Here is a 13,775-nt window from a genome sequence, read left to right as displayed (position 1 = left end):
CCCAAATTTCTGCATTTTCACTATCTATCGGGAGCTTAGAATATTTGGCTCTTGCATGAGTTTCAACTTCTGTAACTTTTCCGTGGAGACTGAGTACATAGGGTAAAAAGCACACCTTGCTCTAAATACTCTTTTACAGAGTTCTTTGGTAGAAAGAATACTTAGCCTCAAGAAAATGACAGAGTCCGTCTGACACGTTAGCTACAGTCCCAGCACTCAGCGCTTCAGATCCTCGTCCCTCTCGGTCTCATTATCCTTTTCTCCCACGAGGTCTCCGGCATCTGCGAGCCCCACAGGAACAAACATCCCGCCACCGCTCGGGACGCTCCCTCCCTAACACCTTAAAGTCCCAGCCCTAGGACGTTCGGAGCGTCGCTTCTGCGTCCCTTCTCCTGATTGGTCTTCCTTTCTCTCCGGGGGCGTGCGCAGGACGAAGTTAGATCCGGCTCGCGGTGATGACGACATCGGACGGCGGCGGCCGCCGCAGCGGCCTTGAGGCGGGGGAGGGCTTCCGGGCCGTGGGCCTGACTCCTCAGAGCTGCTGTCATGGCGGGTGCTCTGTGGGGCTTCTTTTCCATCTTGCTTCTGTTGCTATCGGGAGATGCCCACAGCTCGGAGGTGCCGGGGGCTGCTGCCGAGGGCCTGGGAGGTAGTGGGGTCGGCCCGGGAGATCGTTTCAAGATCGAGGGACGTGCCGTCGTTCCAGGGGTGAAGCCTCAGGACTGGATCTCCGCGGCCCGAGTGCTGGTAGACGGAGAAGAGCACGTCGGCTTCCTTAAGTGAGCATCCTGAGGGCAGCAGGGAGGCGGTTGGGGTGGATGCTGGAAGGGTATCCAGCTGGGACAGCACGGTGTCAGGACCGGCAGTGTAGCTGTCACAGACTGAAGGCACCGGTGCCACTAACGGTCTATGCTGGGAGACCTTGGTGAGGTGCTTCAGCAGCGAGGATGACAGACAGAGGTCCCAGGCTCCTAAGACAGTGGGGTCATTTATTTGTAGCATCATTTCGGCCCCTGTGTGGGACGGATCTTGGGCCCAGAGGGCTGATGGACCCGTATTGGTCTGTTGGAATTTTTTTTTTTTTTTTTGCCTCATTTGCATCTTGTCTAAGTTTCTCTGGAACTTAGTTGCAGTCTACCTGTCAATCTTCTGGTAGCTTAGGGTTGTGTAGAAAGATGCTAAACAAGTGGGAATTGTCAAAGCCCAAAGGACTCCCGGTGTTGGCATAGACTGGAAGGCTAATGTTCCTGTTTCTAAAATTAATGGGCTCTGAAGTCGCTAATCAAAGAGTATTGGTTTTTTTTTTTTTTTGGCCCGAGGTTGTGATTATTGTTCTTTTTACACTTGAATTCGTCGAGGGATTTGCGATATCGCAGCCGTCATTTATTCCAGACCAGGCTTTCTCAAGATTACTTACACGTAATTGTTCTTTTTTGTTCTTAAGAGTATGGAATTCATGTTTATCTTGGAAGGTGGGATGAATTTTTAGCGCTTTGATTTGTCAACCGTCTTTTCACCCTTCTAGGCATGAATATGATGTTTTAAATTTTGCCACCAGTATTAGGAGTTGAAACTATGAACTGAAAGAAAATATTTTTTTGCTGGCTTTGTAGACAAATTTGTGATATCTGAAACCCATACATCTTAAATGTGGACATTTAAATTTTTGAATTGCAGATTCTGCAGATTTGTTAAAGTTCCCTTGTGGGAAATTCAACCTCAGAATAATAAATAATGACAGATTGGCAACCAGTATTTTAATGCTTTCTGTCACTAGGGTATTGTTTAAATTTTATCCTAATTAATGATTCATTAATAATAAAAACCATTAAGATTTGGAAGATAAGGCTTAATTGGGAATTCAACTACTGCAGTATGCATCACTTTTGAAAACGACCTGTGTTTATTTTGAAATTATTTAAAGATACAATGTTATATATTGTTATATAATATGCAATATTAGCCTTGCACAGTGAAACATGTCTATTATTTCAGCTACTCATGAGCCAGAATCAAAAGGATCATAAGGTAAAGGACACTCTGAGCACCTTAGTTGAGAGAGAAAAAAAAAAGCTGGCGATACAGTTTTGTGGTGGGACTTGGTGTGCAAGAGGTCCTGCGGTGATTCCCAAGTATAAATAAATAAATGAATAGAATTTTTATTGAAGAAAATATAAAAAGATGTTTTCTTTTTAAAAGTTGCAACAGAAAGATAACAATCTCTAATGTTTCATAGTAATTTTTTTAGAATCATATGACTCGTCTTTAAGAGTAAAGCACAGACTGCAATTTTCATTTAACATTTATGAATAATTTTTATACTACTTCATGTTCTTATATTCATATAGACAGGCTGATTGAGAGTTGATGTGAGTTAATGGCGATAGTCTTGTTGGAAGTAGGTAGGTAATTTGTCTTATAGCTGTTTTGAATAACCAGCATACAAGTTTGACTATACTTTTGGTTTGTGGGGAGGTAGCTTAGGACTTTACTAATGGAGATGAGAGAAGTTGGGGTTAAAGAGTACTCCAGCCATTTTTCATATCGTAATATACATGTAAACCACAACTCACTTGTCTAGGCTTCTGGTTTTGTACGGTTAGGTAGTTGTCAGGTTTTTTTGGTTTTGTTTTGATATTATGAGACTGTATATTACTTACTTTTGAATTTTTTTAATGCATAGTTTCACTGTGTGGTTCATCCTCAAACTCATGTCCTTCAGTGTTCATATTCTGATGGGATTATAGGTGTCTGCTGTCATACCTAGCTTTGCTTTTTCTTTGCGTAATTCTCATTCTATTTATGTTGAATAGTCATCTATTTCTTTTTTTCTTCCCCTCTGCTCAGAAAAAAAAAAAAAAAAAAGAAAGTTTTGAAATTGATTCTGTCAGGGTCCATCAAGAAGCAGAAGATGACAGGATGTAATACACACTCCCAGATCTTGGGAGGATGAGGCAGTAGCATTGTGAGTCTGAGGCCATCGTGGGTTATATAGCAAGACTTTTGTCCCCCAAAACAAAAGAGCAGAATATGCACTAAAATTGGAATAGAGTTTGACAAAAGGATTAAAACAGTATAGTCATTATGATACAAAGAAATAATCAGATTGTGCAGTACCCTGTAGCTTACAGCCTCAACACTGTTTATCCAAAAATACATGAAAGCAAAACAAACAAACTATTATATCCTCTGAGCTAGAGGGAAGAGGAAGAGAAGAGGCTACTGGAAACTTGGAAGGGTGTGTGTGGAGGGGGAGGCTGCATGTAGCCATGGTCCTGAGCAGAGCCACTTAGACATGGCCTGTCAGTGATAAAGTTGTGGAGGAACTATTCTAAGGTCATTTTTCTTCCCTTCTCATTGACACGAAGAAAAAGGTAGAGAGTGGGTCTGGAGGATGTGAGGGTGATATGGCTGTGGCATCTGTCATCTCACTGGTTGTCAGGGTTGATATGTCTAGACAGGTGTCTCCTGTCTCACCATACCACATACATCCCTCCTGAAATTGCTAGAACCTCCAACAACACAACACAAAACAAAACTCTGAAGGTACATTTGAGAGTTGGTCTGGAGGGCAGACATGTCCAGCTGAAGAATAAGGTATTTTAATGCTTATGTTTCTGCTTTACCTTAGTATATACTTTCAATGACAAGAAACAAATTTTTAATGTCTTTTTCCTTGGAATAGCAGTTTTTTATTTTCTAGACAAGCTAGTTTTGACTTGCAAGAAGAAATTACCAGCTTTTGGTTGTTTTTTTTTTTTTTAACCTATTAGGATTAGAGAAAAGATGAATGGTTTTAACTACTAAATTATAGGTTTCTATATAACTAGCCAAAAAGTAACTAAGGTAAATGGGACTGTTTATAATAAATGGAACAATTTTGCACTGAAATATGTTCATGTAAAAAAGAAAGCCAACAAATATAAATTAAAACTTGAATAGAATTCTCTTTTTAATAATATGCATATATTGAGGGAATTTAATGCAGTTGGAACCCTGATATTGTAGTAATATACACTGATAATTTTTCTTCACTGAAGGTAAGGCTTTAGAGTAGGAAGTGCTTTTTTTTTTCTTTCTGCCATCTGTAACTGCAGAAGGAATCTCTATTACTTTGACATAGGCTCATCTAGTTTCAGAAACTGTTAAAATTCTGGAATATAAGATGTAGGCCCAACAAAATTTTGCTAATTTTTGTTTATTTGGGAAGAAGGGCAGATTGTGTAGCCCATGCTGGCCATGAATTCACTATGTAGTTCAGGGAGGCTTCAAACTGGCAGTAATCCTTCTGCCTCACTCTCTTGAGTTTTATGATTGCAGAAGTAAGTCAACATACCTGTCTTTTCTATTTTGGTTAGCTGCTTCCAATTGTTCACATGTTGGTTTCTTTGTTTGTTTGAGACAGGGTTATCGGATATAGTCCAAGCTATGTTGAAAGTTACTTTGTAGCCTAGGCTGGCCTCAAAACCATGCTGATCCTCCTGGTTAAGCCTCTCTAGTGCTGGCAGTATAGGTTTAAGCCACTAAATCTGATTTTCTTCTGATGTTTCTGATGTTTTTTTTTTTTTTTTTTTTTTTTTTGAGAACCATTGGGAAATAAGCAAGTGCTTTCAAACAGAGAAAGACGAAGGTGATGATGAGAAGTAACTAGGTATGATTTTCCTTTTCCAGGACAGACGGGAGCTTTGTGGTCCATGATATTCCCTCTGGCTCTTATGTAGTGGAAGTTATTTCTCCAGCTTATAAATTTGACCCTGTCCGAGTTGATATCACTTCAAAAGGAAAAATGAGGTGAGGCTACCTGGTCTATTTAGTATGTTATTATGTATTACTTTTGGAATTTATAGTGAAGGTTGAACATTTCTTATTTAAACCACATTTACTTCTTAACACATTTAATCTACCTTTGTTTGTAATCTGAGCATGATACTGTGAAGTTGAATATTTTCCCTCTGGATAAATGCTTCTAATATAATAAACTCCTACTATAATTGTATAGAGTTAAGGTAAGATTACTTACTGTAGGGGAAAAGGACTATGAAAGTTACCATTGAAAGGTGACTTTTAAGTTGAGAATTATTTAGTTTTTTGAATTAGAACTACTACTCATGACTTTTCATTGAAATATCTTGATAATCCCTCTACTTACTACAAAGTTGGTCTAGAGGTTTCTATAGCTTCTCCTTTACAGACTACAAATTTCACTAGGGGGATTATCAGCTCTAATTATAAAGTTTATGTCAACATGAGGATATTAATAAAATGGAAAGAAGGACCTGTGAGATGGCACATCCATACATCAAGGAGCTTAGTGACCAGAGTGTGAACTCTGGGACCCACATGATCTCTTGCAAGTTGTCCTCTGACCTCCACAAGTGCACTGTAGCACCTCTGTGCCCACACACATACATATAACCACAACCTAGATAAATGAAAATGTGTTACCTGGGATACAAATTTATAACTTCTCACAAAATCTAGGAACTTCCAACTTGGTGATTGAAGGTGATCCTTGGTTAATATAACTGGAATAGTAGCACATAGAAATGCTAATTTCTCTGGAAGGTGATGCCATATTACCTTTTTAAATGCAGAAAAACATTTCTATTTGCTGTATTTTTAACTGCTATTAAAATTCAGAGTAAGTAAAGTCTACTTTTCCAACAAAGTGTATTGAGCCACCCATGAAACAGACCTCTAGGTACTAGATAGTACAGATATTAGATATGAGCTAAAGTAGTTTAAAAGTGTATATTTACTGGCTGTGCCATCTCATAGGTCCTTCTTTCCATTTTATTTAAAGTGATTAAAGAAAAGAAAGACTTGATATCTGTTGTTCTCATTGGAAAAGTTACTATGTGTAAGTTTGTAGCATTGTCTCAATTAAAATGATAGTCTTTATAGGATTAAAAAAGAAACAAGATTTCCTGCTTAGACAAGTTATATATCAAAATAGGCAGTAGATACTGAACTTCTACAATAAATAGAGGCATTGAGATGGAAAGATCAACGGATGTGTAACTATTGTGAGTTGGTCTGGTGCTATATGTATACAAATGCTAAATTCTGGACCCCAAGATCTGGTTGCAGTCTGGAGATGGGCATTATCATGTACTCTGAACAATGTTGTGTAAACTTTGTTCCCCGGTTATCTCTTATTGGTTCATAAAAAGGCTGGACAGCCTGTAACTGGCCAGAAGAGAAGTAGTCAGGGCTTCCATTCCCGTGCCAGGTCTCAGGTAGGGACCACAATGTGAGAGAAGAGGAGGAAAAAGAAGAAGATTGAGAGAAAAGATGTGGCCTGATAGAACAGATGCAGCTCAGAAAGGACCAATATTGGCAAATAACTTGGGGCTTGGGGCTGGGAAGTAGCAAGACTAGCTTAGAAAATCATACCTGCCTGATTATTGTGCTTAAAGCTTGTTAAATAAATCAGTAGGTCTCTGTTTCAGTCACTTGAGCTAGAGCAGGTGAATAGAAAGACCACCTGAATTAATAAATCTTCTATAATAGAATTCTGATGAACTGGAAGACAAAATAAAATAAATTACCCAAACTGCAACACAGATAAAGTAATGGACAATGATAGCAATGCAAAACAAACAAACAAAAACCTGCTGGGGATATAGCTCAGTGACAGAGAACTTGCCATGCATACTTGGGACCCTGGGTTTGAGCCTGGTTCCACCACCACCACTGAAACAAACAAACAAACAAATAAATTGAAAATTTAAAAGTGAACAATGAGACAATAGACAATTTCTAAAGTAAAGTGGATTATGCATGAATGACTTATAGTAAGGGTTTTTATTTTGTTTTTTGAGGTAAGGTCTTACTTTGTAGCCCTGACTGACATGGAATTCACTGTGTATTTCCAGCTGTCCTCAAACTCAATGTAGATCCAGCTGCTTCTGCCTCCACTGGAGTCAAGAGTGCTGGGATTTAAGGCATGCGTCACCACTCCCAGCTTAAAAAAACTTTTTGTTTTACTACATTTCTGGCAAAAATGAGATACTCTCAATGCATTTTTAATGGCTTTCTTTTTTTTATTAATTACACTTTATTCACTTTGTATCCCCCCATAAACCTCTCCCTCCGCCCCTCCCGATCCCACCCTTCCTCCCCCTTCTTCACGCATGCCCCTCCCCAAGTCCACTGATAGGGGAGGTCCTCTTCTCCTTCCTTCTGATCTTAGTCTATCAGATCACATCAGGAGTGGCTGCATTGTCATCTTCTGTGGCCTGGTAAGGCTGCTCCCCCCTCAGGGGGAGGTGATCAAAGAGCAGGCCAATCAGATTATGTCAGAGGCAGTCCCTCTTAATGGCTTTCTTGATTCCTATACTTTTCCTGCAAAATAGTCTTAAAAATTGGGTGTTTCAGCCAGGCAGTGGTGACGTAAGCACTCAGGAGGCAAAGGCAAGTAGATCTCTCAGTTTGAGGCCAGCCTGATCTGCAGAGTGAATTCCAGGACAGCCAAGGCAGAAAAACCCTGTCTTGAAAAAGAAACAACAACAAAAAAGTTGGGTGTTTCCAGTAATGTATGTCTTGGACCTCAAAAATTTGTAAGCTAATATTTTTGTATGTCTATAGTAAAATAAAATCAGTTGTACACAATATGAAAGAACTTATAAATGAAAAAGATTCTAAAAGAATTTTGGGGGACTTTGCTTGTTTTTCTTGCTGTTTTTTTTTTTTTTTGAGACAAAGTTTTATGAAGCCCAGGCAAGCCTGCAGGTCTCTGTGTAACTGAATCTGGCCTTGAACTCTGACTCTTCGGCCTTGCCTCCCAGGGCTAGCATTACAGAGATTGCCGCCACACCCAGATTTAAAATAAAGCTTGATATAAAAAGAAAGTAAGGAGTTATATGGACCTCCAAGTGTAGGAAATGATAGAACTGACAGACCCCAAATCTAATTCCTGTGTACCTTGATGTGTGCTGTAGACAGATACTTTGACGGAACTTTCAAGATCAAAAGTTCAGATGGGGAGCTAGAGAGTTGGCTCATCAGGTAAGAGTCCTGGTTGCTCTTGCAGAGGACCTGGCTTCAATTTCCAGCACCCACATGGCAGCTCTAAGGCCAGTCCTAGCGTATCTGAGCCTTTTTCTGGTATGCTTGGATACTGAATACACATGGTGTACAGACATACACGAAGGCCAAACACCATAACATGAAATAATTTTTTTAAATTCTCTTTTTTAAAAAGTTTATATGCTAAAGTGCTTTGGAAAAGCTGAGGTAAGTCTAAGGCATTGCTAACATAAGCAATTCTTAGTCTTGCTTTTTGTTTTGCCTGGTTTGTGTGTAGCCTCGGTTCCAACCCAGGACATTACACATGCTAGACAAATGTCCTACTATTGAACTCTTGCCCGACCCCTAATCATGATTCTCATAGAATCTGCTTTGTGCTGTTTCCTTATCAGAGCAAGATATGTGAATTATATCAAAACATCAGAAGTGGTCAGATTACCCTATCCTCTTCAAATGAAATCTTCAGGTCCACCTTCCTACTTTATTAAGAGGGAATCGTGGGGCTGGACTGACTTTCTGATGAACCCAATGGTATGTATAGAGCATTTTACTAAGCCCTGGTTTGCTTCTAGCAGTTGAAAACTTTAAGCTCCTGTGAGTGGGAAGGGTGAAATTGGGAAAATTGTATCTTTAGGAACAGATAATGAAAGGAATGAGAATTCCACTGTATATTTCATAAGAAGTGTGCAATTGAAATAAATATTGAGGAAGAAATCAGATTTTGTGAGATATAAGATAGAATGAGAGTATGTACTAAGTTGCATGTGGAGTTAACCATTCTACCTCTTTGTATAATTGTATATATGCACTGTTTTTTATTAACTAGCCAGTGTTGATGGTACATGTAATGTTTAATTGTTGCTTGAGAAAGGGTCTCATGGATCTCAGGCTGGCCTTGAACTTGCTATGTAGCTGAGGATGTCAGTGAACTTTAGATTCTCCTGCCTAGCACTTGGGAGTGCTAGGATTACAAGGGTTACTACCATGCCTAGTTGGTTAGTGAGTGCTGGGGATCAAACCCAGGGCCTCCTGAATGCTAGCCAAGCACTCTGCCAAACGGGTTACAACCACAGTCCCTTTAGTAGGGCGTTCTTTCCTCTTTTTAAAACATGTGTAGTGAAGAAAGTAGTAATCTTGGAGTATTTTAAATAGCTAATATTAATTCTGAAACTGATGTTGTGGTCCTACTAGTAAAATACAATAAATATATTTTTTAGAAACAAATTAACATTTTAAAAATCTGTTTTTAAAAGTTGAATTATCGTAGTATCGAATTCTCCAGTCCAATTACCTAAAATATAGCTCGACAATTGTTTAGACAGATTTGCAGCGCAGGAAAAATTCTCATGTTGTATGCTAGTGACACAAAGTCCAGCATACTTTCATTGACAGCCAGGTTGAGCGATTTGCCATAGGGTATCAATTTGCTCCTGCAAGAGGTCAATCCTCTGATTGAACACCATCAAGCTTCCTTTTAGTTGAGCATTAATTCCTTTATGTACAACTACGATGGAGCAGCTGAGAGTGGCCATTGTCACAGTAAATTCTACCAGAGTGGACACAGGACTAGCCACAGGATTATCAACATGGATTGCTGTAGCCATGAATCATCTGAAGGAATGGGCGGGCATGGGAGTGTTAGCAGGCCTTCTGGTGTTGGTCTCCTTGGTTTGCCTGTGGTATATATGCAAGATTAGAGTCTCACAACAGTGTGATGCAGCCATGATCATTCAGGCCTTTACAGCCATTGAAGCAAGACATTCTCCCCAAACATGGTTGGATACCATAAAAAGCTAAAATGATACGCTCAGGATGCGAGGCTAAGCACTGCACTCAGGGTCAGCCGCTTTGGACCCAGAGAAGAGCATGTCTGATTGCATGCGGGTTGATGCCCCAGGTCCCGCCTCTGAGAAAAAGGTATCGGACGGGTCCGATGCTCTTTGGGTGGATGACACCTAAATGAACATCTGTACAAAGTCCCAATTTATTTCTAATATCAGAGATCAGACCTCTACTCTTGCCTGATGCGTCTAAAACAAAAAGGGGGAACTGTAGAGAGCTGCAGAATGCTATGCCTTAAAGATGGAGCTGGTTTCCGCCTTCCACCTTCCCGATGGTGAGTGCTCTCTGTCAGGAACAACTCCACATTTGGCTAAGGCCGAGGATCTGGCTTGCTTCCATGTATGTGGACCTATCTGCATTGCCCCCGTGGCACGCCTGGGTTGGCTACCCAGAGGCTATTTAAGCTGTGGGCTGGCTTTCCCCGGGGTCCGAGGATTGTTCAATGTTCCTGAATAAACTGCATTGAAAAAAAAAAAAAAAAAAAAAGATATTTGCTACAAAAAAAAAAAAAAAAAAAAAAGTTGAATTATCTTAGGAGTCTTCAACTTTAGATGGGTTCCTTACTGATAAGTGTTGAGATTATAAACAGTATACATCTAGTGAGGGATAAATTAGTTCCTAAAGCTTATTACCAGAGCTAAAAGGGCAGGAGAGCAGCTGAGAAGAGAAACATGAGCAGTGGGACCCCACCATTTTCATCTTCAGTGTTCTCATTTCTGAAATTGCACAGAAGTGTGTCAAGTGCTTGAGGATTCTAGGTCATCCTCAGAATAAATGTGCTCAAGTAGTTGCCTTGTACTACGCTGCAGGCTGTGGGTGGTGTAATTGACAAGAGCAGCAGTGCAGCTCAGGGGAAGCAGCACAGATGCCAGTACAGAGCAATACAGTACAGACAGCCCTCTGGCTGTTGGAATCACAATCCCAGTGCCACCTTGCAGGAAGAGGAGAATGAGCAGACAGTTCCATTTGGAACTTATTTGTGTTAAAACTAAACTCTTTACAAAGATAGGAGGCATGTAGAAGTGTGGTGTCAGTAAAGCCCGGGCACACAGGAGCAGGACTCCTTTATTATCAGATGCTCCATAGCATCACACAGCGCCCACCTCATCACCCACGGTGAAACATCCTGTTCTGTGTACACACTTCACTCTTGTCACTAGTTATTAAAAACAGATTTTGTTTCATAAGTTAAAGTGGGAGAAAACATTTCTAATTTTTTCCTTCTGCAGGTTATGATGATGGTTCTTCCATTATTGATATTTGTGCTTCTGCCTAAAGTGGTCAACACAAGTGATCCTGACATGAGACGGGTAAGCTGACAGCCAGCTATGGACTTTTGAGTTGTTGTGTGTCTTTCTTTAAGTGGCATTCTGAACGTGTATGTATGTGCGCTGACATGCAATGAGTGGGTGTGTGCTCACAGGTGCTGGAGAGTAAACCCATGGCTTTGCATTCTGCCAAGTATTCCAGTGTTGACATAGAGCAACACCCCTAGTGCAGGTTTTTGAATCTGGTCTGACATAGAATGTCAGTCGTCCTTGAACTGCCTCAGCTTCCTGTGCTAGCATTTGGTTTATGTTCTAGAGCCTGTTCTGTTTCACTGCAACAGTGTAGCTGTAGCTTGAGTACTTTCAGCTTTACCCTAGTTCCCATGGCAGATTTCTTCTAGGACTTCGTATAAATGCATTCAATTAGCTGTTTCCATTAAAATAAGATAAATGCAGTTGGTTGTCTGGTAAACACTAGTGGCTCTTCCTGAAGCTGAAACATTGTACTTACCTTAGCTTCTTTGTATGCATTACTTGTTACACAGTTGGAATACATAATATCCCTAATATTCCTAGTCCAGATATTTTGATTCCTTAATCAATTTTTGCTTACTAACAGTCTCTTGAGAGTACTTAACTCAATTTATATGTGTATACCTGCAAATGATTCAGTAGATCCAGGGGGGAGCACCTCTCCTATCTGATGCTTTCTTTCCCTGCAGGAGATGGAGCAGTCAATGAACATGCTGAATTCCAACCATGAATTGCCTGATGTCTCTGAGTTTATGACAAGACTCTTCTCCTCAAAATCCTCTGGCAAATCTAGTAGTGGCAGCAGTAAAACAGGCAAAACTGGGGCTGGCAAAAGGAGGTAGTCAGGCCCACAGCTGCCATTGCACAAACTTGGCTACACCAGGTGGCATCACGTCTTGATGGAAAACCGTGTGAATTGACTACTGTAAACTGAGTCATCCTGAAAGTTGATCTTGTACAACTGTTGTCTATGTTAATTCCTTAACACATGTTTTGTACTTGGTACACAAGAAAACCCATCCTTTGTCTGTATGAGGTCAATATTAATGTCACTGAATTAATTACAGTGTCCTATAGAAAATGACATTAATAAATTATATGAAGTACTATACATTATGTATATTAAAGAAGTCTTAATCCAGAGATAAAATTATATTCTGTCATTTGTTGTTGGTTATTAATATTTATTATTAATATATCTTTTAGTTAAGCAGTGGTTATTCCTAAACAGCTGTATACACGAATCACCACACAGAGACTAGGATTTATTTAATTAATCTAGAGCACAATGCTGGGTAATAGTTACTCTATCCTAAACCTCCAAGTCTGCTTAGTTTCCTACCATTCAGATTTTACCCATTATACTTGCTTTTAATCATATCTTAGGTCCAGTTCATTTATCCACGTGGTTCCAAGACCTCTCCTCCCCCTTGTCCTCTCTCCATCCTCTTCCTCTCTAGACCAGGATGTCCTACCCTATACTCCCCATTGCTCAGCATTGGGGCTGGTTGTTTTAATTGACAACACAGAGAACAAATGGTGGCATGTTTACACAAACTTGAGACAAGTGTATCTTCCCCAGATAGTAGGGGGAGAGAAATCATCATTTGAATGAACAAGGGTAAATTGTATACATTCCAAAAGAACATTATACCTACAGTCATTCTTCACCACTTTCCTTTTTCCTTACAGTTTTCTCCTTTCATTATCTGAACTTCACTTTTAAAAAGAAGTGCAAGGTGCTTTGGGAGTAGCACACACTGTGTTTTTTATGTATGTGGCCGTACGTTTCAAAATTGCCACCCCAAGACAGGTGTGGAAGCCACACTTGGAATCCTAGCACTGAAATGGCTGATGCAGAAGGATTTGCCTTGAGACTGAGGCCAGCGTGGGCTACAGAGTAAGACTGTCTCTCAAAAAGAAAACCTTAAGACCTGCAGTCATAGTGAACATTCCCTGATTGTCACATGGCACAGACTGTACCTGATGCAGTTATCATTTTACTATCACACTCAGTTTTAGAGTGTGGACATGTGGGTCAGCATAAAACCTACCGCTGAAGTTCTAGTTTCCATTTTTGGTATTCATTTCACAATTATTGTTTGTCAGCTGTGTACGTGATCCATAGTAGAAAACAGAGATGGATCATATCCCAGCATCTATCTCAGTAAGGCTGTGTAGGGAGGGAGATCCATCCTCATAAAGAATAGCCAGCCAGGGGAAAGTGGCCTAGCCAGAAGCAAAGCCTCCCTGCCTAAGGCTGGGAAACCAGCTTTGGTGTCATATAGGGACAGGGCTCAAGTAGTTTTTAAATTCCTCTTCCTTACAGTCTTAGAATTCTTTTTAGAATGTGACAGCATGAGAGTATAACAATGTTTCAGTTTGGAGAACTAAATTTATTTCAGCAAGTCACAAAGATTTTTAAAACTTTAAAAAAAAAAGAAACAAAACTTTTGATTGGTTCTTTGTGAATTTCACAACATGCACCCCAATCCCACGCACCTCCCCTTCCCCTGCACCCTCTGTCCACAGTTGTAACCTTGGAAGACAAATTGCAGGGCCAGGTCTCCCATCCTCACACTCTTAGGGTTGGCTTACCCA

General features: G+C 40.2%; 1 protein-coding gene across 1 annotated transcript; it reads left to right on the top strand.

The window, feature by feature from the left end:
* The first annotated feature begins 481 nt into the window (after positions 1 to 481).
* On the top strand, positions 482 to 12,327 carry Emc7 (ER membrane protein complex subunit 7). Its single transcript, XM_021648720.2, has 5 exons — positions 482 to 779; positions 4,672 to 4,791; positions 8,424 to 8,562; positions 11,103 to 11,183; positions 11,864 to 12,327. Exons 1-5 carry the CDS (start codon positions 547 to 549, stop codon positions 12,014 to 12,016), a joined length of 726 nt encoding a protein of 241 aa, XP_021504395.1. The 5' UTR covers positions 482 to 546; the 3' UTR covers positions 12,017 to 12,327.
* Positions 12,328 to 13,775: the final 1,448 nt, after the last annotated feature.

Source organism: Meriones unguiculatus, chromosome 18, assembly GCF_030254825.1.
Source record: "Meriones unguiculatus strain TT.TT164.6M chromosome 18, Bangor_MerUng_6.1, whole genome shotgun sequence".
Taxonomy (NCBI): domain Eukaryota; kingdom Metazoa; phylum Chordata; class Mammalia; order Rodentia; family Muridae; genus Meriones; species Meriones unguiculatus.
Note: the sequence above shows the minus strand (reverse complement) of the source record. Positions and strands in the feature narration are given on the sequence as shown.